Here is a 27,666-nt window from a genome sequence, read left to right as displayed (position 1 = left end):
ATAAAGTGTTACCAAGTTAGCTGCTCCACGTGCAAAATTGGCATTATGGTCTTAGAGTAATTGTGAAACACGCAAGTCTTTTTGAGGTGCTGCATCTTTTTTCTCAAATGTGTTTTTATAAATCTTATGCCAGGCCGCTGCAGCTCACACCCGTCTGACTTCCGAAATTCACCAGGATGCGCATTCTTGCCTTAACGCAGGAGCCGATCCATGCGCACGGTGTGTGTGTGTGCGAACAAGAGAGAGAGAGAGAGAGAGAGAGAGAGAGGCAGCATAGCGCTGAGTTATATGCTTCTGATACTGTTGTCTTTTTCTAGTTTGTTTCACTAAACCGCATCTCCGCTATTTTAAGGAGTATTTGACATGTACTCAAGGATTTTGTTTATGGCAGTTGCAGGCGCCCTTTTTGAATTATATTCTATGGGCAGGGAGCGTTTGCGTGCTGTTTATGGGCGCCGAGCGCCTTGCGGTTTTTGCCGCCAGCCACAGCACGCGCTTTTGAGGGAGCGCTGAGAGCGGAGAAGTGGCCAACGTCATTCACGTCTGTCCATTGTCCAATCGAATGAGGGGAGAGGCGGGCCTGTAGTACGGCTGGTAAATAATCAACTTTAAGTTTATTTATGAAGAGACACCATAAAACAATTAAACCTCAGGTGGTGTTGCTAACCCAAATTTGACTCTTAGGTGAAACTGTTTACAGACATGCAACTCTCTGTTCTCCTAATCTCTTCATCACAAAGGCTTTGGCACTGTTAGCCTTAAGGCTCACATCACTGAGTATCTGCTGAAATATATGATGTAATGTATACATATTATGTGGTTCTAAGATTGTAATTTAATATTCATGTTTAGTATTCTTTTAAAGGTCATGGTGCGATGAGTAAAAAGGTCTAATTTCTATAAGTCTAAGATATGATGGATTAAGGTTTTAGAACTTTGGATAGAAGATGCATTTCTTGTAGAGGTGGGGTTTTGCCTTGATATTTCTGGCTAGTTTGACCAGTTGCCAAGATACTCCTGGCTAGTTTGAACAGGTGCTCTTTAGTATCACTTGGCACAGGTCAAACTGGATTTTGACCAGGTGTTCTTTAGTATCACTTGGTACAGGTCAAACTAGATTTTGGTAGTTTTCTCAAGCTGTGTATAAAAGGTGGCCTGGTAAAACATTCTGGGAGCCATTCTGTACCCAGAAGCTCCCACACTCTGTGTGTATTCATACCTTATGGAGGCATCCTGTAACCAGGAGCTCCCACACTTTGTGCGTGTATTAAAACATCATGGAAGAAATCTTTAACAAGAATCTTCCTACACCATTTTAGGTGTATTATATTCATGATAGAAGTACTCTGTAGCCAGAGTGTCTATTGCCAGGTATGACTATGTAACTTTTGCAATTGTTGATTATTTTAATTAATTGAAATTGAATCATATTCTGTATGATATTCTTTAATTGATGTTTAAGCTGGTACCTGCCTGGTATAATAAAATGTTACATTTGATTCATCTAAATTCTTCAGAAATTGTATTGATTTATTTTAATTCTTTCAGAAATTATTATTTCCAGTAGATTAGAAGGAGTCTGGTATTACCGCAAAATAAGTATGTCAGGATATGATCACACTGGTGTTTTGATGTTGAATGGAGCATGGGGCACATTCATTAAAACTCTCAGATTTATGTCTATCACCTGCATTAGCAAGTTGCATGAGCGCTAAACTAGTAACTATTTTTATGATCGGAGCAAGCATGGAGCGGCCAGACATAAAAATATTAGTTTTCCCGGCAACCTCTGACTAAGATCAGACTGACAATTTTGTGTCCGTGAGATGTACGCAACGGCCGGCGTATATCCTGTGCGATATCGGGTCCCTAATGAACGAATAATTAAGACTATGGGAATTTATAAATAATCATAACATCTAAATTATGATCAACAGATAATTGGAATGATGCACTAAATTCTTACTATATTAAATTGGAGTCAGATTATAATTTAACCACAGAGGTCAAAGAAACAAATTAAATAAATGGAATTATTCTTCTAGAAGCGCTACGGACGGCAAGAACATGTGATGCCTTCACCACGCCATTGGATACCGTCGTTGGGCCAATAGGGTGGCGTCTTACAGGCCTTACGTTCTGGTGAGGGAATCAACAATCTATAGATTATGAGTTGAAAACATGGTCAGTTGAAAACACGTAGTCAAACAGTCCAGCCAAAACTACTTAGTTGAAATCACGTCGTAAACCAGTCCAAGGCGGACCGACTTCTTTTCAACCATATTTCAACGTTGAAAGACCGTAATTGTTTACTGGGATCGTACTAGTGGAAGTGCGCATGCGCGTGAGTCCTGTTTGCGCTGTTATATGGACTGCTCATAGCAGGGATTTTCAAAGCTGTCCTGGAGGACCACTAGTACTGCACATTTTGCATGTTTCCCTTTTGTGACACACCTCATTCAGTTACCTTACACACCCAGTTCAAGTCTTGCAGTCTCTACTAATGAGCTGAAAATTTAAACCAGGTGTGTCTAATGAGGGAGACATGCAAATTGTGCAGTACTAGTGGTCCTCCAGGACAGCTTTGAAAACCCCTGGCTCATCGGACTGACCTATGTTAACTGCACTCTGAAATCTGTGTTGGTAAATGTTTATTGCACTCTGTGTTGGTTACTGGACCGACCTGTTTATTGCAGACTGTGAAATCTGTTGGTTACTTGACTGTTTGCACTATTTAAAATGTGCTGTTTTATTAAAGTTATTATAAACCTTTAAAGCTTTGTTTCATTTTATAAAATGTGATTTGGTATGTTAATGTGGTCCTGTTTTCAACGTTGAAAAGTTGGACAAAGTTGACGTCTTTTCAATTTTCATTTTCAACCTTCAGTGGACCAAAAGTAGACGTTGAAGGTTTACGTCTACTCAACGTCCAATAGACGACTTTTTGCTATCTGGGAAGTTTACAGTTGCTTACAGAACCGGATTCCACTCGTTCACTCTCTCCTGCGTGTTTGTGCAACTCTCATCCTCAAACAAGGTCAGAGCAAGCGTTGTCTTTTTAGAGTTTCTGCTAATATGACAGTTAACAGCAAAAGAGCGCTCACACTTCAATATTTGATTGACAAGACAGCTGACTCGGTGGTTGCCTAGCAATATAAAAAGCCACGTCTTTTTTTTTAAAGGCAGTGCGTCGTGCCTTGCGTTTCCAAGCGTTTAAAGCGCTTTTGGTGTGATAAGCCCCTAATGGTGACAGCCCTAAATTAAATGTAGAGATATATGCAGTATAGTCCTAACAAGCATTAAAAGTGTTATAAAAAAATTAACAGTGTTTTTAGCAGGTAGATCTTGTCGGCTTAATCATTTTAAAAGTAGATCACCACACAAAAAAGTCTGGACACCCCTGGTGTATGCAAATGCAGTTTAGCCTATTGCCTTTGTGTAATTGTTTGTAATGTGTCCAAATTTTCTTACGCATGTGCTGTTGTTTACTCAAAACCTCGAGACGCACAATCATTAGACAGTGATATGAGATAGACAGAGAGGCAAGAATGGCGCCCACGTCACGAAAACTTAACAGAAGGCTAGAAACAAAGAATTAAATTATGTATAGACATGTCACTCATCTCATTACAATATGATAACTGGATAACACTGGATATAACTTACTATTGTATAATTTAATAATGTATTTTGATTATACAAATCACTTACAACCTAACTATACTGATTGTTTTACTAGCTGCTGACCAGCATAGGAAATGTCTATGGCTAATTTATAAGACATGTTGTTAATTCAGTATGTTGTACCTTTTCTTGTTAACTGAATCTCTTTGGGTATCCTTTATGCCTAATCAGTCAAGGAGGTTGATTCTCATAACTTCCTTCAAAGTTTGAGCCATTGTGCATAATGACACAAAGCCCCCCCCCCCATAACAAATCCCAATTTAACCCCTCATTGCAGTAACTTGCAAACGTTTTATTACTTTTAGTTTTATAATTCTATTAGTTACTATAAATATAAAGTTCCACTTTTTTGGAACTTAAAAACATTAAGAAAACCTACTTAATGTGCTGCTGAATCCAGGAATCACAGTTGGAATTGTGAAATTGGTCTGTGATACAGTGCTGATGTCTAAAAAAATAAGAAAACTGAATACATGACTGAAATTATTTTAAATGATTTTAAAGTCAAAGTAAGAAAGGAAAAATACCTGTGCAGTATCCTGAGCACCAGTCTATTGGTTTCACAAATTCATAGACATAGTAATCTCCTGGACAGGCTTTAACTCTGATGGGTTTTGATTTGTAATCACAGCAACCACCCCAATAATATCCTGCACAGACCTCACGGGTCACCACCCCATCTTCTATCTGAGGATGAGGACCATTGAGCGACAGACTCCAGTATGTGTTACAACTGTATGCATTAACACAGCTCTCTGCCATTTGGATGTTCATCCCATAATGATAAAGTCTGTACCAGCCATTCCAGGAGAAATAATTATCACAAACGTACAATCCACTTTCAGTTGATGCTCTCCAGGGACGATCCAGAGACTCGTAGTTGTAACAGGGATCATTGTTGATGCTGCTGAAAGCAACTGACATGAAGAAAAGAGATGTTAGTAAAAGATACCTTGACATTAGCGGACTGGCCATCTGAAGCAGCAGGATATTTCCTGGTAGCCTAAAAGTTGTCAAGCAGCTGTGTAGTCAGCTTGAAGTGTAATAGTCTGATATGTATCTAGAAATTAATTAAGGGAACTTTCAGAGTCTACAAATCAGGCAATTGCAGTTTAAAAATGCCACCATCACATGATTCAATAACACCAATATATATATACGCCTGCCTATATTCAACATTTTGTGTGCCATGTTCGCCAGTAAGGGAGAATGTTGGTCAGAATTACTTAAACACATTTACAGCAAGGCTAGCTATTGCCTAATAAGTTCACTTTGTACATGCTACCAGGGAAACCAAGTATTGAAAAAAAATGAGTTACCACCAAAATCAGTATTGTATCAGGTCAGTATTAAAAAGCAAATTCTTCATTTTACGCAAAATCTGATGTCCGGCGAGTTATTCTGTCATCTTTTCTGCCTTTGTTTCCAAAATGCAATAAACACCAGTCCTGCTTCTCTACAGAATTCAAGAAATCCACTCAACAAATCACAGCCACCATTCCACGGATTGTAAACAATAATGGCAGTGCATTGAATTCACATGGAATCCTTGTTTTCTTCGTCTACTTTGTACTTTGTGATCAACAAATAAACAAAAACAAAATAATACTTTGATGGCATTGATAAACCTGTGGTGGCTTCTGTCATACTAACACATTGACCCCAGGGGATCTCATGAAAAACTTTCCATTATTTTACTCAAAGTCAACGAAAATCGAGCAGGAACAAAACATTTTACAGCTGATCGCTGTCAAAAAAGTTTAGCGACGACGTCCCAAGTATGACAGCACCCTTTTTTTTAATCAGTGTAATGAATATGGAAAAGATGAATGCACATTTATATATTGATTCAATAGATTTATTGCATTTTGCAGAAAAAATAATCAGTTTTTTTCATAAATCTTTTAAAATCAAATTATGGATTTGGAAGATGCTATGTGAAAGTTTGAAACAGAAAATAGTGATTTTCATATCTCTGCTGTTCTAAAAGTGCCATCTGCTGGCTGACAAAAATCTTCTCTTTACTAATAAGTTGCTAACTCATAACTAAAAAACAAAACTCTGCAAGTGAGACATTCCCGTCTGGCTTTCATTGTGGCTGAAAATATTGTACACATGAAGTTAAAAAGAAAAAAGACCTCGAGGGTTGGACATGCTTAGAGGAATTATCAGCAGATTGGTTTACACATAAATGAGAGACAGAAAAGATCACAAGAGTTCCTCAGAGATCTTTACCTGCACAGTATGAAGGTCTGTAGATTGACACATCTGGTGTGACGAGTTTATAGACATAATAATCTCCTGGACAAGCTTTGACTTGGATGGGGTTGGATCTGAACCTACCACATTGGCTGTAGTACCACCACCATATATTGCTTCCCAAAACCTCACGGGTCACCACTCCATCCTCAAGTCGTGGATGAGAACCGCTGAGATACAGTCCAGTTTCACCACCACAACCCATTGAAGTAAAACACCATTCAGACATCTGAGCACTTGTTCCATTCAAATACAGTCGATACCAGCCGTTCCACTCAACAGTAGTGTCATCATGTCCATAGTCCAGGTATGGGTTTAGCTGTATGTCTCTCCAATATTCATTAATAGTGTTATACTGATAGCATGGGTCATAGCTGAGAGTTGTAGGTACTGAGAGAAAAGATAAAGTTACACAAAGTCTCAGTCAAAACTGTGAATCTGAACTGATCACAGAAATCAATATTCCTCTGTATTTTAACCCAATAAACAACACAACACATACCTGTTGTAGTTTCTGTGATTGAGGTTGGAGTCGTCATAATGTTTGTAACATCTGTGGGGAATGGACGAATATTAAATAGACAAAGAACTAATTATCATATCATATCATATCATATACAGTATGTGTACTAAAGCATTTGTTAATGTATTTACCTGCACAGTATGCCAAATAGCAGGATATAGGACTCACAAATTCATAGACATAATAATTGTCTGGACAGGCTTTGACTCTAATGGGATTGGAATGGAAATAACAGCAGTCACCGCTCCAGTGACCACAGACGTCTCGTGTGACCACTCCATCTTCAACCGTTGGATGTCCACCATTTAACCACAGTGGTGCATTAGTACCACATCTCAACTCTGGGACACATGTGTCTGGCATCTGAACACTCTCATTATGAATGAAGAGACGATACCAACCCGTCCAATTCATAGACACATCACACATTATCTGAGATAAATCCTGATTACTGGTGGATCTCCAGAGATCATCCAACACATTGTAGTTGTAGCAGGGATCAACTTCTGTTTAAAACATAAGAGAAAGCACATTTACTTAACATTATATACCTTTTTATAAAATGCAATAATGTACTAAATATTTTTGTAGTACAATTTTATGTGACAGTTAAATTTACAAACAGTTTAATGTCAATACTGTAAAGGTTGAGGGGCTCTATCTTACACCTGGCGCAATGAGCGACGCAAGTGTCTTTTTCTAGTTTCCATCCTGCGCAATGATCATTTTCACGTTTAGCGCCACGTTGTTTAAAAAACAAATGCATTTGCGCCCCCTTTCGTTCTGGTCTGAAAACGAGGTGTGTTCAGGCGCATGGTTGGCGCGTTGCTATTTTGAGGCAACTAAAATAGACTACGCCATTGACCAACAATATGTTTTTTGTAGTTAAAAGAGCGCATTAGTGATATGCGCCTATAAACGGGACAACAACACGGGTTTGCTTATCACATACATAAATTGCGCAGCAGCACAAAAACGCTTTTAAATATGAAAGATTAAAGGATTGAATGTAAAAGATTATTATTGAGTCTCTTGGACATAAATGAGGAGTAATTATGAGACGTTAGAAGGCATAAAGAGCGGCTTCACCTGCAGCCTGGTAAGTAAATAAATTATTTGCTTTAAACAAATGCGTCTGTTTTTAAATGTTTTTTAATGCTACCTCACGGATTTATTGTATATGATGACTCTGTACCTATGGATATGGCGAGATGATAACATTTTTTATTTAATGCTTAAAAAAACTGAAGCTGTCCAAGTGCTGAAACGTTCGGAGAGCCGTTTGTAAATTCTTTATCTCCTGTTTGTTACAAATAAAGTATTTTTAGAGTACAAACCTTTTCTTACATACTTGTAAATTATTTTTTGATGATATTGGATAGCCATACATTTAAAGCAATTAAAAGCCTGCTTTTTTACTTTCATGACTAAAAGAAAACAGGTTTTAAAGGTTTTAAGTAAGGGATAATGTAGAGGCAGCCGGTAGTTATTGGGAAATAAGCCCCAACAGTGTGGTCAGTCTTGTATCACACTGAAGGGGCTTATTTCCCGATAACTACCGGCTGCCTCTACATTATCCCGCTTATTACACGGCTACTTGCCACATAAGAAAAAAAACTGGACATAATTATGAATTTGAAAATTTTTATTGCATATTTGTTTTAAATTAACATTTTTATCCTTCCGCGAAACTTTGCACAGATGCATAAAATGATCGTAATACCTTATTAAGATCCTCTGCTTCATACTTGTCTGTCTCCATTTTTTTTTTCTCTTTTAGCCAGTCTTGGCGCCAAACAGTCACAAGATGGCGCCAAACAGTAATCTTTGTTGGTGCAGGGATTTTATACATACAAGTAGTACCGGCTATGCGTTATTACTTTGGAGCGGTTTTTATTTGAAAAGAACGAACCTGCAAATGTCTCAACTGACCAATCAGAATCAAGCATTCCAGATAGCCATGTAATAATAAAAAAAAAACAATTTCAATACAAGTGAAAAACAACACAATTATTTAACATTAATCTTAAACTGGGGATCTTCTTCCTCCGCTTAGTTTTTCAGTTTACAAAGTCCGTCATCTAAATAGGGATTAGACATAGAGTCAGCGCAACTGGCTTTTAAAGGGGATGAGAGCTGAGACTCCCATTGGTTTATTGCACATTACGCCCAAAACACTCCCATTACTCATTAAAAAAAAGGACTAACCCTTTTCGACTGTGCGCTTGGAGCACAAACCATTTTCCCCGTCGTTAAATTAGCAAAAGTGGATTCAGACACGCCCATTTAGACATTGCGCTGTGCGCTTTATACAATGTGCTTAGATCGTTAAAATATAGGGACCTTCGAATCAGAATGTGTCAGGAGCAGATCTAGGGTCAAAGGTGATGGAGGGCACTGCGCTGAAAACATGAATCCCCTACACAGACAATAATTTTTAACGTACAACATGACTAAATCTACTGTCAGTTTCTGATCTCTGTTCTTGCTGATATTTACTTAAATCTATTAAATCAAAACTGGTTTTGTGATGACAATGATAAAGTGTGCCTGCTGAATGGAGGTCAAGGAAATAGCAAAACTCAAATGCTTGTAGATTTGAATGTAAGAACTTGTAAAACACATATTTGTACTTGTAATTTAGACACACAGCTTCAGTTTGGAAAACTTTTCAATTCTATTTAATAGAAAATGAATGTGAACAATTCATTAGTATTTTTTCATGTGTAGTAACTGTGTTTTGTGATTTCATGATTGAGGTCAGAAGTAAACAGCACCTGTTGTTTGTGTTTCAGGTGTGAGTCCTGAATGAGAGGTCATCATTGGTGATGGTGGTGTTGGTGGTGAATATGGATGTGAAGTTGTTGATACAGAAGCCAATGTGCCATTAACTGAAACAATATACAGTAAACAAAGACAGCAATAAAATATAAGATTATAGTTTTTTCTCTTCTGTACACTGCATGAACTACTCATACAAACTATTCATACATAAAGCTGCTAAACATTTTGAAGCAAAAAGTCAAAGACACTTCAAGATAAACAATGTTTATACTAAAAATGATTCAAAGAACTTAATTTGGTGAAAACACAAAAAAGAAGTTGGTGTTGATAATATTTAGTCTTACTTGAAGTGCATGTCTGAATGTAGTCACTGCAGCAGTCCCGAAATGTGAGACAGGCCACATCACAAAAACACCCACGGTAGCAGCCATTATTTTGTCCAGGACAGCAGAGCATTGAGGGCTGAGAACATGAACCTAAAAGACAAAAGACCCAAGGCCTTAAAGGGACACTCCACTTTTTTTGACAAATTGGCTCAATTTTCAAGCTCACTAAGGGGCGGTTTCCCGGACAGGGATTAGACTAGTCCTAGACTAAAACATTTTTAAGAGGTGTTCAAACTCAAAACAACTTACATATCTTAAAATACATCAGTGGCCTTTGTTTTGCCTCAAAATGCACACAGGTAATGTTTTTAGTAAGGCATGTTTGTTAAAACTAGTTATATTTCCTAATTTAACTAAGGTCTGGTCCTGGATTAAGCTAATCCCTGTCCGGGAAACCGCCCCCTAGTGTTAAACATTAGATTTTTACAGTTTTGGAAATCATTTAGCTGATCTCCGGGTCTGGCAGTACCACTTTTAGCATAATCTATTGAATCTGATTAGACCATTAGTATCACACTCAAAAATAACCAAAGAGTTTTGATATGTTTCCTATTTAAAACTTGACTCTTCTGTAGTTACATTGTGTACTAAGACCGATGGAAAAATAAACGTTTTAAGCGACTTTTTTTAGTTAGATATGGCTAGGAACATGTGTGCAGCAGGTGCAATGATATTATGCAGTGCCCAAAAATGTCCCCTGCTATTAAAAGTTACCAAGGGGACTATTTTTTTGGTGCTGCGTAAAATCATTGCGCCTCCTGCAGCCATGGTACAGCAAATTCCTTGATTATTACGCTAGAATGAGAGTATAGTTTCTAGCCATATCGCAACTTGAACTCTAAGTACACGATGTAACTACAGAAGAGTCAAGTTTTAAATAGGAAAAATATCAAAACTCTTTGGTCATTCTTTTTAAGTTTATATTTTTGGGCTTTTGTGTCTTTAATTTTGACAGAATAGTGGAGAGTAGACAATTAAGTGTTGGGTGGAGATAGGGGAGCAGGATCGGCAAAGGACCACAGAGACGGGAATCGAACTCGGGTCGCCATGAGCACACTGGTGCTATGTGTCGGCTCACTAACCACAAGCTATTGGCGCCAAACTCTTTGGTCATTTTTGAGAGCAATGCCAATGGTCTAACCAGATTCAATGAATTATGCTAAGCTATGCTAAAATTCGTACCGCCAGACCCGGAGATAAACTGAATGGATTCCAAAAGATTAAAAAGTAAGTGTTTAACGCTAGGGAAGGTGGACAATGAGCACATTTTCAAAAGGAAATTGGACTGTCCCTTTAATACAGAGACAGTAATAATGCAGTTCTCCCAAAAAGTTACATTCCAGATTTTTCCTCCCCTCAAACTAGAGTCCCCCAATGACCACAACAAATTTACCCCACTTTTAATACGTGGATAAACAAACAAAAAAAAAGAGTTTAATAAAAATATGCCAGAAAGATGCAGATGAGCGCTCATAGATGGAAAAAGACTTTACCAGGGATTGTGTTGGGTGGAGAAGGGGATTGTGTGGTTGAGATCGGTGTTGTCTGTGTTGTTGTTGTCTGTGTTGTTGTTGTTGTCTGTGTTGTTGTCATTGTCTGTGTTGTTGTCACTGTGTTATTCACTGTAAATGTGAGCATTTGTGCATATCAATCTGAATCATTTTCAAACAAAACCCAGAAATGATAAAATAGACAATATGAGTAGATTCTCTACCTGCACAGTAAGCAGCACAATACAGTGGTTTGACAAACTCATAAACGTAGTAATTTCCAGGACAGGCTTTGACTTGTATGGGATGAGATTCATAACCACAACAGCCGTTCCATCCAGACATACAGATTTGTCGTCTGACCACTCCATCTTCCAGCTGTGGATGAGGATCTTTGAGGAACATTGGGTAATAAGTGCCACACATCCCCCAACTGACACATGATTCTGACATCTGAGCACTCTGACCATTGATGAAAAGTCTGTACCAGCCGTTCCAGTTGACATTATAATCACATATGTGATAGTTGTAGTAGTAATAGTTATATATATAGTTATCAGTGGATCTCCAGGGTTCATCCAGACTGGTGTAGTTGTCACAAGGGTCGACACTTGGAGTGCTGAAAACAACTATAAGGAAAATAATAGTCCATTACTAAATGTTGATTAAATGGTATACAGACATTCAGGGTAATAGTACGTGTATCTTTCACAGACCTGCAAATATAACTGTCATACAAATTACACACCATAAATCCTAAATTTGTCTTTACTTATAAAATTAAAGTGTTAGCTCACCCCAGAATAAAAATAAGGCAATGTCATTAATTTCTCACATTGTTGGACACCTTTGTGACCTTTGATAATCTTCATTACACACACATTTGAGTAAAGACTACTGATGTAAACTTGATTTGTCTAATGCATGCAGTTAGGGTTCAGTTCATATAATGGTTCAGGTCAACTGATTCCTAGGTAAAGTGTATTTACAACACAATTCATGAACATGTATAATCAGATTGAATGTACCTGCACAATATGTAGGCAGTGGGATCTCCACGTTTGGTCTGGTGAGTTTGTAGACATAATAATCTCCAGGACAAGCTTTGACTTGGATTGGGTTTGATGTGTAATGACTGCACTGATCATAATAAGAGCCGTGAACTTCACGAGTAACAACTCCATCTTCTACTCCAGGATGAGAACCAGCAAGCCACAGAGAACTGAAACCTCCACATGACATATAAGGAACACACCAGTCAGGTATCTGAGCACTCGATCCATTGATGAAGAGTCGATACCAGCCATCCCATTTTTTTATGGTGTCATCATGTCCACTTATCCATCCATTCCAATACCAGTAATCCTTTGTGTCTCTCCAGTACTCATCCAGTATGTTGTAGCTTGAGCATGGATCACCTGAGATTAAAGTAAATTACATTATTATGCAAATTAAAGAAGCTGACACACTGACGCTATGGGACAGATTTACTAAACCGGGCAAATGGGAGCACAATTCCAAAAATGCGCAGATGGGAGTGGTAATATCTGCCAGTTATTTACTTAAAAAGCGCAAATTAAATATCACAGGCTGTATACAACAGCTGATTTCCATAATGACCAACACAATCTACTAAAAACAGCGCATATTTATTCGGGGTCGTAAATTGAGCTGATCTTGAGTTCAGCACCACGGACATTGCCGTTAGCTCTGTTAAGACTTCTCCTAGTGACTCCTATTTTATTTCATCCAGCATTTTTTTTATAATAAATTAATACATAACATGGCTTGGTTAACAATATTTTTGAATAATATGTTCCTCTGGCATTCCAAATAAACTGATACATGTTAAAACAAGCCACTGCATTGTATCATACGCTATCTGATCTATGCAAAGCCTTCTATCAGCTACAATTGGTGCCATTTCAAGGGCAAGTCATGCTTTTTCAGCGTTAAATAATGGCGCAAATACCAGTAATGGCACACGTGCAAACCTTAGTAAATCATGTGTGTAAATTATTAAAATAATCTCCTACTATAAATGTTGTATGTGAAAGGGAAACTCCTAGAAATGCATTTGCAATAAGGTCAGCCGCAAAGCTAACTAGACTACACCTTTACAGTGCCAATGATCCACTGTGTGTGCCTTTAGTAAATCTTGAGAGTCATTGTTTAGCGCCAAAATGATGGTTTGAGCTGGCGCACGATGTAAGTAAATCTGGCCCTAAAACTGGAATTTTATAGTCAAAAAGTAACAAATGTGAGGAACAATAATATAATGTAATCTTGATTTTTTTTATATTCTAATTTAGACCAAATTCATCAGTTGCATATTAACAAGACAAACATCTACAAAATGACTGTGTAATATTAACTCATGATCATTTTGTTGCTATACAGATTAGATTAGAGAATTTAATTGTCATTAAACTTGAAAACAAGCAACAAAATTCAGTTAGCATCTAACCAGAACTGCACATAGTAGTAGAATAGATGTATGTACAAATATACAAGCATAAATAGATATTCATATAATTATTAAGGGTCTATACAGAATATATGTATGTACAGAATGTGAATATACAATATGGAAATGATATTGATAAGTATAATATTAATGTAGCATGATGTATGTGTTTGATCATATAAGTAGCATATAAATACAGAATGTAAATGAATATACAGAAGACTGCAATAACTTGCAAAAATTGTATTACTTTTTTTGTATTATTTTATTAGTTACTTTAAATATAAAGTTCCCATTTTCCCCAAATTATAGACTTTAAAACATAATGTAAAACCTACCCAATGTGAAGCTTGATTTAGGAATCACAGCTGAAGTTGTAAAATCGATCTGTGATGCAGTGCTGACGTCTAAAAAAAAAAAAAATGAATACATGACTGAATCATTTTAAACCATTTAAATGTAAAGTAATAGTAAGAAAGAAAAAACTTTAGGGTACCTGTGCAGTATCCTGAGCAGACTATTGGTTTCACGAGTTCATAGACATAGTAATCTCCTGGACAGGCTTTAACTCTGATGGGTTCTGACTTCACATCACAGCAACTCCAATAAGTTGACCCACAGACCTCACGGGTCACCACCCCATCTTCTATCTGAGGATGATGACCATTGAGCGACAGACTTATGTATGAGTTACAGCTGTATGCACTAACACAGCTCTCTGCCATTTGGATGTTCATCCCATAATGATAAAGTCTGTACCAGCCATTCCAGGATAAATAATAATTATCACAAATGTAGAATCCACTTTCAGTTGTTGCTCTCCAGGGACGATCCAGAGACTCATAGTTGTAACAGGGATCATTGATGATGCTGCTGAAAGCAACTGACATGAAGAAAAGAGATGTTAGTATGAGTTTCCTTGACATTGTTCTGGGCTGCGTTTCCCGATAACGTTGTCTCTTAGCGCGCTACGAAGACTCTTAAGTTAAACCTTAACTACAGGTTTACCTTTTCTAGGCGTGTTTCCCGAACTGTACCTTAGCGGGATTCTTTCTTACGTACGACGTTACCAGGTGTTGTCCATGGCGATGGTGCTGAATAGGTTGATATCGATTGCTCGACAATCAATTATTCACTTTATGTAATAGGTTTCGCTGCGTTATGAGATAGCGGTGTTCTTTATTAAAGAAACATTTCAGAAATAGTTACATTTATTAGGAATATCTTGTAAAAATATTTCAAACTGCAAACAACTAAATATAAACCTTGTATATTTTATTTTATATGAAACGCGTGCAAAACCCGCAACTTCATGTCCAAAAGTATCATGCATAAACTGCTCCAATGCATCCATTATTCCTTTACTTTAAAGGATAATTTATATTAGGGGTTCTCAATAAATGCGTTGCACAGGGCAAAGGTGGGTCATGCAAGTCACCTGGGTTGGCTGTGCATTACACTTAAAATATTTAAAAACAAACTGTTGTTCATTAGTTCACGCATTTATTGTGCTTGGACACTGGATGCGCAAGCAGCGCGTTTACAATGCGGATAAAGCTTAATGGACGCATTTCTGGAGCTGCGCCTGTCTGTTTACCTTAAATATAACATAAAAATATATATTATGTGATATATAAATATATATTATGATTGCTTTAGATTTTAGCTTTGATTAGTTTTAATGTGGAAAATTTGTTGACCTTATACAAGCAGTAGCTAATCAAGTGGAGCAGTTTCTTATAAAGAATATGGCATGCAGTTGCCTCAAAGTTAGAAAACATAAAAAAAACTTTGATGCAAAGTCGACTTAACATCAATAATAATATTATGGAAAATCAACAATTATGATTTCGTGATGAGTGTGCTCCCGTGGCATGCAATTTTTACTTGATTTGTTTTATTGCAGCTAAAATAGCCGGTAAAGTAAAGATTTAACGGATATGAAATGCACAAATAAAATGGTAAGATTCGTTGTATTGCTGCCTGCCATAGTTTCACCAACTCCTCCACCCAAAATCTTTTTTTATATATATAGTTTCTTAAGCCTGTAATAATAGTTCGCAGCTGATGTTTAGTTGGAAAAAAATAATTAAAAATCTAACAACCATCTAACAACCTAATGATGTCTTATTATGTGAATGTTTAATTCTTTAAATTTAAAAATAATTAAACACGGAGTGTACTTCAACTTTTTTTACAGATATTTACTTATATAGACTGCAATCTACACAAACTTTTATCACAGTCATGGCCCCTAGCGGAGTCAAGTGGGATAAGATATAGCTAAGAGTGCTCCAGACCAACCTTCCGAACGAACGACTTACAGAAGTGATACGTAACTAAGAACGTTTCGGGAAACACGTATTAACGATAAGGTACAGCTTAAGGTACAACTTAAGAACGACGTAGAGCTAAGAAGGTTTCGGGGAACGCAGCCCTGGTCAGTTGTGCAGTCAGCTTGAAGTGTAATAGGCTAATATGTATCTAGAAATTAATTAAAGGATCTCTCAAAGTCTACAATTGCAGTGGAAAATAACACCACCACATGACTCAATAACAACAATGCACTGCTTGCCTATATCTAACAATTTTTGCTAAAAATTTTCAGAGAATAGTGATCTCTTTACTAACAACTAATAAGTAAAAAGCAAAACATCACAAGTGAGACAGTCATGTCTGGGAGAAAGAAATGAGAGAAAGAAAAGACCACAAGAGTTCCTCAGAGATCTTTACCTGCGCAGTATGAAGGTCTGTAGATTAACACATCTGGTGTGATGAGTTTATAGACATAATAATCTCCTGGACAAGCTTTGACTTGGATGGGGTTGGATCTGTACTGACCACACTGGTAGGAGTACCACCACCATAAACTGTTTCCAACAACCTCACGGGTCACCACTCCATCCTCAAGTCGTGGATGAGAACCGCTAAGATACAGTCCAGTATAACCACCACATCCCATATAACTCACACACCATTCAGACATCTGAGCACTTGTTCCATTCAAATACAGTCGATACCAGCCGTTCCACTCAACAGTAGAGTCATCCTGTCCATACTGGTATGTGTTTAGCCGTATGTCTCTCCAATAGTCATCAATAGTGTTATACTGATAGCATGGGTCATAGCTGAGAGTTGTAGGTACTGAGAGAAAAGTGAAAGTTACCCAAAGTCTCAGTCAAAACTGTGAATCTGAACTGCTCATAAAAATCAATATTCCTCTGTATTTAAACCCAATAAACAACACAACACATACCAGTTGTAGTTTCTATGATTGAGGTTGGAGTCGTGATAATCTTTGTAACATCTGTGGGGAATGGATGAATATTAAATAGACAAAGAACTAATTATCATATCATATACAAAGCATGTGTTGATATTTACCTGCACAGTATGCCAAATAGCAGGATATAGGACTCACAAACTCATAGACATAATAATTGTCTGGGCAGGCTTTGACTCTAATGGGATTGGAGTGGATATAACAGCAGTCACCGCTCCAGTGACCACAGACGTCTCGTGTGACCACTCCATCTTCAACCGTTGGATGTCCACCATTTAACCACAGTGGTGCATTAGTACCACATCGGTTCTCTGGGACACATGTGTCTGGCATCTGAACACTCTCACCCTGGATGATGAGTCGATACCAACCCGCCCAATCCACAAACCTGTCACACATTATCTGAGAAAAATCCTGATTACTGGTGGATCTCCAGAGATCATCCAACACATTGTAGTTGGAGCAGGGATCAACTTCTGTTTAAAACATAAGAGTAAGCAATAAAAGGACAGTTGACTCAAAAGCTGATTTATAGACACATACTGTCTAGTTGTTAAAACATTTCCTCATAAATGAAGGATGTTAAAGTTCTGAAGTGTGGTGTTTGCATTTGAAAGCTGTGGCTACATTCATAATAAAAATGGTTCTTCAAGGGATCTTAAAAGATGATAATGGTTCTATATAGAACCATAGCTTACTGAAGAACCCTTTTGCGCTGAAATGTTTTTTTTGTCTTAGCAAATGGGTTATTTAATTCCCGCCTTTTATTTTAAATTTAGTCAGTTAATTTCAAGCTGCCTCGTGATTATTTTCACCTGTAAAAGCCCTAAATCATCAGTCCTGCTGAACCGCCTACCGAATAACAACACAAACAGGTAAACGAGTAAAATAATCATCATTTACTGTTAAAAACATTTTTAAAATTGAAGTTTTGTGTGTTCTTATTCTGTTTTATTTATTTTATAACAGCTAAGCTTTATACTGTAAACTTCATTCCGTTTATAACACATAATCTTTTGTTTGAAATTATATATTTATGGGACTCTGCTTTAACAATGACAACTTAGGATAATGATTTGTTAAAGTGTTAAAAAGCTAATGTATATTAAGTTTATTAGTGAGTTTTTTTTTATGAATGAGTTTTTGTAAGTGATGTCTTACTTATGCTGCGATGCCGCTTGATGAGAGGCACATCCTATTTTTAAGGTAATGTATGCATGTTTCTTTCAATGCTGACATTAAAATAATAGTTATTTACTCTTTAAACATTTTGGAGATTGTGTGTGTTCTTGTGGCACATTTACTTGTAAATGCAGAATTGCTTACTTTTATTGTCTAACTTTTTTAGATGGATCATGAGTGAAGCTCTAAAAACTTGACAGGTAGCTTGACCAGAATCATATTAAAACTTCTGTCAAATCATGTTTTACATAAAGTATGTAAGCAAACTCCAGGCTAATATTAACTTGTTTTGTCTTCATGTCTTATCATTTCACCCATGACCAAAATAATCTTGTTTCGGCCTGATGCTCAACCTTGTAGGCTACAGCTCAGCAAATGATGACCACTACAAGGTGATGGGAATCTGTGGTATGTCTCCAGATCAACATGACAAGGGCAGACTCTACTCTTATCTAACTAAATGTTTAGCATCATTGTCACAAAACAAAGGACATTGGATGTAGTATGCACAATGATCCAGCAAACAATATAATATGGACTTTTTTGGCTAGCTTCTACAAACATTGACGCAATCTTATTGACTTTTATTTAAGTAATGTATTATTAACATCCCATTCATTTGTATTCTGTAAAATCTCTCTGTTTGTGCTGTAATGCATACATCTGAATGTATTGTCATATATTTACCCTGTATATGTATATGTAAATGTGTCAATATTCAGTATTTATAATCATTTGCATATTTTGATGTGACATATGTCATAATTATAATTATTTTATGTAATTGTTGTCTATTTAAAATAATTGTCTTTGCAGACAAATACTGTAGCCAAAAATGTGTAAACTGGCATTCACATGAACATATTCAATTTATTGAGTTCAATTTATTAAAAAGTTTATGAATGTAAAGATTATATGACTAATTTTTATTTTATGATTTCTTAATTAAAGTCAGAAGTAAACAGCACCTGTTGTTTGGGGTGCATTTGTGAGTACTGAATGAGAGGTCATCATTGACGATGGTGGTGAATATGGATCTGAAGTTGTTGATACAGGATCCACCGTGCCATTAACTGAAACAATATAAATAATTAAAAACAATAAGTGAAATGAATAGAATTTACTTAATATTAAATGTAGTTTTTGCACTAATATTTAAAAAAATAAATAAAACTAAAATAACTATGTTTATAAGCTGCAAAACATTAAAGCACACACAAAAAATGAGTTTGTGTTGATAATATTTAGTCTTACTTGAATAGCATGTCTGAATGTAGTCACTGCAGCAATCCCCAAACACCATGCACATCTCATCACAATAACATCCGCGGTAGCAGACGTTATTTTGTCTAAGACCGCAGAGCATTGAGGGCTGAGAACATGAGCCTAAAAGACAAAAGACCCGAGACATTAATACAGAGACAGTAATAGTACAGTTCACCCAAAAATCTAAAAGTTTGTCTTCATTTACTTCAGTGGTACATAAAGATCATTAAAGCTGTAAGCAGCATTGATCAACCCCTCACACAGTACCTGTGCCACTGCCAGCTGATAGTTTGAGGAAAACAGTTTTTCCTCGGCTTTGTCAAAGTCGTTTAGATTTGCCACATATCCTGCTGCCAGGTGGTGGCGCTATGATTATAATTGACTATTTGCATGTAGATGTGTCCAGGTCAGGACTCCTTTCAAACATATAATGCCTGGGGCAGACTGGACATTGTATGCCTGAGCTCCAACAACATCCCATTTTATTTCTTTAACTAGTTTGCAAACATGTTACTAGTATCTGGGACAGACTGAATATTGCATGTTTGAGTTACAACAACTTATTTTGTTGAGTAACACTGAAATTTGTCAGGCCACAATGGACACGTCCTTTAACAAAATTCAAGATCTTTACAATTTAACAATGCAAAGGCCTTAAAATAAGATTTATTTGGTGATTGATTGTAGGGGTGAAGGTATTTGATCGTGAACAATTAAAATGTCTCCGGAAACATTGTTGTATTGTGATTCGTGCCTACATCAAGTATGCGACAAGGCGCGTGCTATATAAAGGCAAGGTAAGGGCCGGGCATACCTTTTTTCCACAGAGCTTTCAAAGTATACTCACAGCAGCTACGCGCAGATGGCCGTGATCGACACAGATGCAATACAAATGATAAAAAATTTAGGATAAGTGAAGAAAAGAAGGCGATCCACCATTGCAAACAAAGTTTAGAACAAACAGATGAAAACAAAGAACATGAATCAAACATTATGGTGACAAAAATGCTCCACAGCTTTCTGTTCTTGGAAGAAGTGAAAATAAAAGAGGAGAAAACCATATAGTGTGTGCAAATGCTGTCTATTTCCTTTGTATAATTGTTTGTAGTCATGCACACATTTTAGTTTATGATAAGATCATAAAGGAGCGCGTGATGGGCTGTTCTGTCATCCTGGTGAAGCGTGGATCAGGGGCGTCGCTAGACCCCTTTTACTGGGGCACGTGCCCCAGTGTAAATCTTTTGTGCCCCTGTGTAAATCTCAAGTTTAAATTTTAGCAGTTAACTAGTTTATTCATTTACAAAGACAATCGCGGCAAAACGGATCTATATGCAATGTAGTTACCCAATTCACGTTTGAAAAAGCGACGCAACAGTCGCACTGACGCGTGCACGCCTCAATTCATGTCCGCGTCCGCGCACGGACATGGGTGCGCGGACGCGGACATGAATTGAGGCGTGCACGCGACTGTTTTGCCGTGCGCAGCCGCATACAAAGTACACGCGATTGAGTTGGTTTATGAAAACATGGCGAGACTAAAGTAAGTTTCTAAATAATAATGAAAATCTCATTGACGCATGTGATGGACATCAGAAATGTTTTGTGCAAAGCAGGAAAAGGGAAGGAAAAATGAGAGATGATGAATTTAAGGGAGTAAAGACACATAACACCCTGTCAGGGCTTAAACATTAGAGGGAAAATTTCAGGAAAACCTCTGTCAATAGTCTATAAAATTGCATTGTTCACATACAAAAACTGTGTTATACTGTTCTATTTTCAGATATGAAATTAATATTTAGTTCACTAGCTCTAGGTCATTACATAATCAGTTAGCAGTAACTAAGATAGATTTTTCAGTAGTCATAAAATGAAAATATTCTTAAAAATAAAAAAAGAAGTTATTAATCATTGTTATGTAAAATGCAAATGTGCATAACATTTTTTTCTCTCCAGCCATTATTTCCAAACATTTTATGCCTTAAGACATGTTAATTATGTTGTATATATGTATATATGAAGATGATACTTAAATATTTTTAAATAAATGTTTGTCTTTCCCAGTACTTGTTGCAATGTTGGAATAGTGGGTTAAGCAAAGGAAATTGTATCTTGCACACCGCAGGCTTTCAAGAAAAAGTAAAAAAAAAAAAAAAAATGGGGGGCCTGTGCCCCAGTAGAGCTTTATGTCTAGCAACGCCCCTGGCGTGGATACTGAAAAGCTCCCTGATCTCTGCTTCAGCCGTCATAAGAGAAAACACTGGTGACATGGACCTTTAACGGAAGCTCCCATTAGATATACATTTTTTTTTTTTTTTTGCTGTTTTTTTCTGTGTTTGCAAGCGGCTGCACTGTTTTTTGTTTTGTTTTAAAGCATGCATGCCCATTATGGCATAGTTTCTGCCTTTTGTTTACACAGGATGTTTTCTGTAAATGTTGTGCTATGTTGCTAGGTCCTTGCAACAAAATAGCTAACACACTTGTAAATTCACAACAGTACACTGCAAAAATCCCCTGTTGCACTTTTAAAGGAACAGTATGTAAGAAATTTATATCAATTAATCATTAAATGGCCCTGAAATGTCACTAGACATTAAGAAATCATTTTCATTTCAAATACTTATATCACTGACAACAGTGGTATAACCAGGATATTATCATTGAAAAAGTGGAGTTGCAGCCCTCAACTGATGTTTATGTTGTCGTTTTGTATATTGGCCACCAGCTGTGTGATTGCAGTACCAGTTTTAGCCACATGTTTTGTGATTGCAATACCAGTTTTGGCCACAATCCTACATACTGTTCCTTTAAGTTTTAACAACTTAAATGAATAAGTCCTTTCATCATTTTTAGTCAGAAGTTGCTATAAATAATAAAAATACACAAACTACATAAGCAACTCAATGTTTAATCAAAATACAATATCTGAATCTATCTGAATAAAATCATACTACCTACCTACCTACCTACCTTTTCAAAAGAAACATTGCAACAATTCATTCAGACCCCTGACTCTCGCATTTGTTTAAAAGCAGTAAAGTTGCTGATGTTAAATCTGTTTTTTGCTCTTTGGTGATCCAGACGGTTTTTGTCGTTGTTTCAAAAAAATGTCTTTTATTTTTGTGGCTCTGCCTGTTGTCAATTCAACAGGAAAGTTTGTTTGCCTCTGTTTACAAAGTGCACATGAACGCGCTGATGACGTATGATGTCTGTGTGAACAGGGTGCGCAGTGGCATGCAAAATACGTTAACAGATGAGGGGTTAAAAAATTGCATGCATCCCATTATTGCATTCAATCTGAGTTCAATGTTTTGTTGCACATTTTTTTGGTCATACGCTTTTCAAATTTTTTTTTAAAAATACATTTTAACATAGTGATTGCTATCAGGATAAGAGGAGAATTTCAACCAGTATAAGTAAAAATGTTTCTTGATCAAAATCGACACCCTGCCTTTAATACCAACTTTTTTCTAGTCAAGAAAGTTGAAATGACTTGTTAATTCAAGTTGTTTAAGCTTTAAAAAACTAAGTGCAATAAAGATCTTTTTGTTACAGTGTATTGTATTATAATAATATTTTATGAGCAAACTAACTAGTCCCTTTAATGAAGCCATCACGTCAAAAAGCTCATGATGAAAAATCAGGTCAGAAATACTACCAAATTAGAAGAGATAAGCAATTATTATTTCAGCAGTTAACAATGCAACATTATTAAATCTATAACAAATGAATTAGATGTGGAAAATATATTTCAATAAACTAGAGTTTCTCAAACTTTTCAGTGTAAAGCCAATGAGTTTGGATGTGTTCACTGCTCACACCTTGACAATAACCCTTACGACTTCATGCATCGCTGCAGAAAACAAATGGTGTATGACATTTCACTTAGGAGGAACTTCCTTGCCAGCAATGATTTATCGGAAATGTTTTAAGGCAGCACGACAAAACTGAAAAAAGGCCTATAACTATTTAGGCATAACTACCAAGGATTCCCATTGTCCAGATCAGAAAACAGCTGGAGCCGGTTACTGAACTTTGGAAAGACAGAGAGCTTCCCACATTTTAAACTAAATTACTTTCATTAAACATTCTACACAGTAAAAAGTAAAAAGTTGGATAAACTCATGGGCGTCGAAACAATTATACGTGGGTGGGACAGGACCCACCCACTTTTTAAGACCAATGATAATGGGCCCACCCACTTTTCTCTAATTTAGCGCATTTGTCTGTTCACTTATCACTGCGCTGTTAGTCAAAATCCATTCCACTAGAGCAGGGATCCCCAACCTTTGCTTTTTACACCGCGGAAATTGATAATTTTTATTGATATTTTATTGATAATAATTGACACAGCACTAAATGTGGTTCCTTTCAAACCTTTTAAAGTATAGGCTACTCGTTAAAATATTATTACTGCAGTAAAATAATTTATTTTGATTATGGTGCCACGATCGCTGGATAATTTATAATAAGTTTTTTTTACAGAAGCCTGCAATTAATTTTCATGCGATTATAACGTCTTCACGTTTTAACATTATTTGCAAGGTACATTTGCATACCTCTGCAATTGTTTAATCGATTGTGTTTTAGAAGTACACTCAAACTCTTATGACACCATGTTCACAATGGATACCATTAAATAAGTTTATCTCATTTCCAGAATCTCACATTTATATTTCTCTAAGAAAGAGAAAGAGAGATTGGGTATAACAAATAAAAAGGGTATACAAAAATTGTAACAGTTACCTTTATTCGTTTTTCTTATCTTTTATTTCCTCAAAATAAAAAATAAACATTGTAGCCTACTGTCAGCAGAGTAGAGAAAAAAATGTCACATAGAAAAATAAATGAAATATGACATCTGTCATTATTTGCAAAATATTCAAAGGGCTATTACCAGAATTCTGACCGCAATACTGTTTTTTATTTAATAAACGCAAATGTTCAGGTTAATTAAAAGGAAACATGAAAATTGCATCTATTGCAGTAAATGTATTTTCGGGGGGGGGGTTTGACGTGGGGACCCACCCACTTTTCATTTGCTTCTGACGCCCATGGATAACTTAAGAAATAGTTAATTCGGTAACACCTACATTTTTTTAAATATTTCAACTTAAAATTTCATTTTAGGAGAATTATTTAAGTTGATTTTTTTTTTTTGTTGAACCAACTAAACTTTTTACATGTATTAATATTCTTATTAAATATAAATGCTGTCAAAATATATTTAAATGTAACTTTTTGGCAGCTACCAATACAAAAAAACCCCCAAAAAAACATAGAACTAAACTAAAAAAGTCATTTATTGGTGAATAATTTTTAAAGTCCTAGTTTAAAAAATTTAAACTAAAGAAAATTATAGAAAAAGCATTTTTTTTCTAAAAGAAATGAGCTGTTACACTTTATACTAAACTTTAGCAAAAGGACCTCTGCTGTAAATAACAATGATTAATTGTCTTTAGGAAAAAAATAGTCTATTGTAGACTGGTGAAATATAACAAGGTGTCATGTTAAAATAAAAACTACTGTAACATAATTTTATTATCATTATATTGCTTTCTTTTTCAAAGCACAAACTTAATATTAACAAACTTTTATCTGTACCTGTATCTGCCACTCCAATGGTTATTCCATCTGTTCAACACAAAATAAAGCAATCAATTCAGATGTATTAATATAGTGTCTTTCTAAAGCAAAAGACAGATTCTTCAGTTGTGTATTTAAAGATGTGTTAAACACTTACCATACAACAACAACAGCCAACACACAGACAATGAGATTTTTAATCTCATTGTGACAAACCTGCAACTCCTGCACCTGCACACACACACATAATGTATATATTACAAAATTATTTAGATCTACAAAAATAAAAATTAAAAAATTATGATAATTAAATTTACCCGAGATGAAAAGCTACTGCAGAGCAAAATCACTGAGATTCTCTCTTCATCAATTGAAGCAGAATAGTGATGCCGCAGGTGTTGAAATCTGCCTCTTTATTAATAAATGATGGGTGGAGCTTTACTAACAAGAACTAAAACTGTAGAAGTACAAGTTTTTCTTTCTCTTTATGTGAAATTTTCTGCTTCCTCATTTACCTGTCAGAAATGTTCTTAGTTTTTGCATGAATAGTTCTGAATGCAGCTGGAATGAAGACAATCAAATAAATCTGTAGAATACAAACACAGAGTTTTTATCACTGAAGGCTATCAGGCCATTTTAGTTGTGTTAAAATCAGAGGTCACATTTAAAGTATGGGTTGCATGCATTGGCAAATACATCACTTTCACTTATAATTTAATATGCAGAAATATGATATTTTCATTTAAGGTAATACATGTATTTAACATGTGTACTGAATACACTGCTGCACTTTTTGAGAAATAGTCAATGCTTTTAAAATGATTAGGATAAACATGACATGTAAATGTACAGAATAATACTTCACAAATATAGGTGTGGTTTCCCGGACAAGGCTTATCTTATAAAATGTTTGAGCTGCCTTAATTTAACATCTTGCCCTGATGTATCTTAACATATATCACTGCCATAGTTTTGTCTTAAGATGCACACCAGTATTGTTTTTCAGGAGGTATTTTTGTAAAAACTACTTAAATGTCTTGGTCTTACTCTAGTCCTGGTATTTAAAGAGTGTACATGGCTTTTTGAGATTTCACAGACAATGGTTAAACCTATTCCCAGACTAAAATCCATGTTTGAGCTGTCATAACTGAAAACAGCTTGCAGCGCCATACTGTATCTGCAGAGCAGTAATGTTTTCTCTACACTGTCTATTTCTTGTGACCAAACGCAACATGATACTATACATTCAAACTGACCAATCAGAAGACCACCTTTAACCCTCACTGTACTGCACTGTACCTATAGACGGTTTCAGCAGTAACAACATAAACAATCGGCTTTCGTGAAAAACACGTAACTTCTGGTAAATGTAGTTTATTTATATAACAAGCAAAATAAACAACACGTAGATTACCTAGGAAACCAAAACATTTGTTAAAAATAAACTATTTGTTCAAGAGTTCAGTTTAGCAACTAGTCAGACCATAAAAAAATGAAACCAGAAGTAAAGTTCGGACCAGACGCGTATCGCGACACCGCACGTGCGTCCGATGAAACCGTCTATAGTCTTTGATTACTATCAGTATGCACAGGAATGAAGATGGTACAGAAAAACTATGAGGGCTTAAACAAAAAAGACTTACAATTAAACTGGTTTGGTAGAAGAAAAACTACCTAAGAAAAATAAACTACTAAAAACTAACTAAAAAAAATTTGTAGGGGAAGTATTGGTGCTTCATTCAAGATTTTATTTTCCCATCACTACCAAACTTTTAATATGTTTAATATGGACAATGACCGAGTGATTTATTGTTCTGTCTGAACATTCTGCAGCGGTTGCCCTAAAATTTGAATGGCACCTTTTCACTTTCATACAAGCAGTAAATAAAGTCCTACTATTTTGCATGATGTAACTTACATAAAACGCATCTTTAAAATATACATCAGAAAAGTACGTTATGCATTATGTAAATATTCAAAACATATAATATATAATCTACTTCTAATAAAACATTCCCATAATAACCCCTAATCCTTTCTTAGACTCATCTCAATATTTATTCAAATACAACAGGAAACCAAAAACATGGGAAAATCATAATCTTCATTTGAAACAAAATGAATCTTGCAACCCTAATGTAGAGTTAAAACATTAATAATGGTAAAATACAACTTAAACATAATGGTCAGAACCTGTTAGACTACTTTTTCTTATCAAACAATTTGGTTAAGGCTGTCAGTTTGTTCAGATACTGAAGTGAAGATAATTTCACCCCATGCTTACTTTGCACTTGACATAAATGTGACTGGCTTATCTGCTGCACAATCTCTGTGTTATTCTCAAATAAACTTTTAATTACAACTCTTTTCTCTATATAGATTGTATTATACACCTTTTTTTAACATCTTTAGTTTCTCAAGTGTTGTAACAACAATTTCTAATTTCTATAGATTGTTGTCTCTATTTGCCATTTTTACCAAATATAGACCCTTTTGATATCAGTCAGTTTATTGCGGGCTGTGCAGCAACCACAAAGACAATGTCAAAGCTGTAATCTGTGAACCTCTATCTCCATCTTTGTTTGCAATATAAAATTGTACAGTAGGTTACCTTATATACTCATTGATGTATTAAAAACAACTGACATTTCCAATCAAATCTAAATCATTATTATACGCTAATAGTTGTGAATCGGGATATGGTAAGAAGACAGTTCAACACTGTTTATGCACTTACTTAATAACAGATTTTTGTTGGC

The 27,666-nt window shown here is 35.9% G+C and overlaps 1 protein-coding gene across 1 annotated transcript in view; it reads right to left on the bottom strand.

Moving 5' to 3' along the window:
* The window catches only part of LOC135757685 (alpha-tectorin-like), a 74,072-nt gene that overhangs the window by 39,895 nt on the left and 6,511 nt on the right, over window positions 1-27,666 (bottom strand). The window contains exons 2-17 of the mRNA XM_073814173.1: window positions 25,124-25,138; window positions 24,926-24,955; window positions 19,313-19,444; window positions 19,027-19,131; window positions 16,978-17,352; window positions 16,850-16,900; window positions 16,327-16,737; window positions 14,090-14,476; window positions 13,932-14,000; window positions 12,155-12,544; window positions 11,351-11,755; window positions 11,130-11,258; window positions 6,598-6,972; window positions 6,446-6,496; window positions 5,920-6,333; window positions 4,212-4,601 (exon numbers count right to left, since the gene is read on the bottom strand). Coding sequence (XP_073670274.1) covers window positions 4,212-4,601; window positions 5,920-6,333; window positions 6,446-6,496; window positions 6,598-6,972; window positions 11,130-11,258; window positions 11,351-11,755; window positions 12,155-12,544; window positions 13,932-14,000; window positions 14,090-14,476; window positions 16,327-16,737; window positions 16,850-16,900; window positions 16,978-17,352; window positions 19,027-19,131; window positions 19,313-19,444; window positions 24,926-24,955; window positions 25,124-25,138 — 3,729 coding nt within the window. The remainder of the gene's footprint in view (window positions 1-4,211; window positions 4,602-5,919; window positions 6,334-6,445; window positions 6,497-6,597; window positions 6,973-11,129; window positions 11,259-11,350; window positions 11,756-12,154; window positions 12,545-13,931; window positions 14,001-14,089; window positions 14,477-16,326; window positions 16,738-16,849; window positions 16,901-16,977; window positions 17,353-19,026; window positions 19,132-19,312; window positions 19,445-24,925; window positions 24,956-25,123; window positions 25,139-27,666) is intronic.

The sequence above is a fragment of the Paramisgurnus dabryanus genome, chromosome 1 (genome assembly GCF_030506205.2).
Source record: "Paramisgurnus dabryanus chromosome 1, PD_genome_1.1, whole genome shotgun sequence".
NCBI classification, from domain to species: domain Eukaryota; kingdom Metazoa; phylum Chordata; class Actinopteri; order Cypriniformes; family Cobitidae; genus Paramisgurnus; species Paramisgurnus dabryanus.
This window is presented reverse-complemented; position numbering and strand designations above follow the sequence as displayed.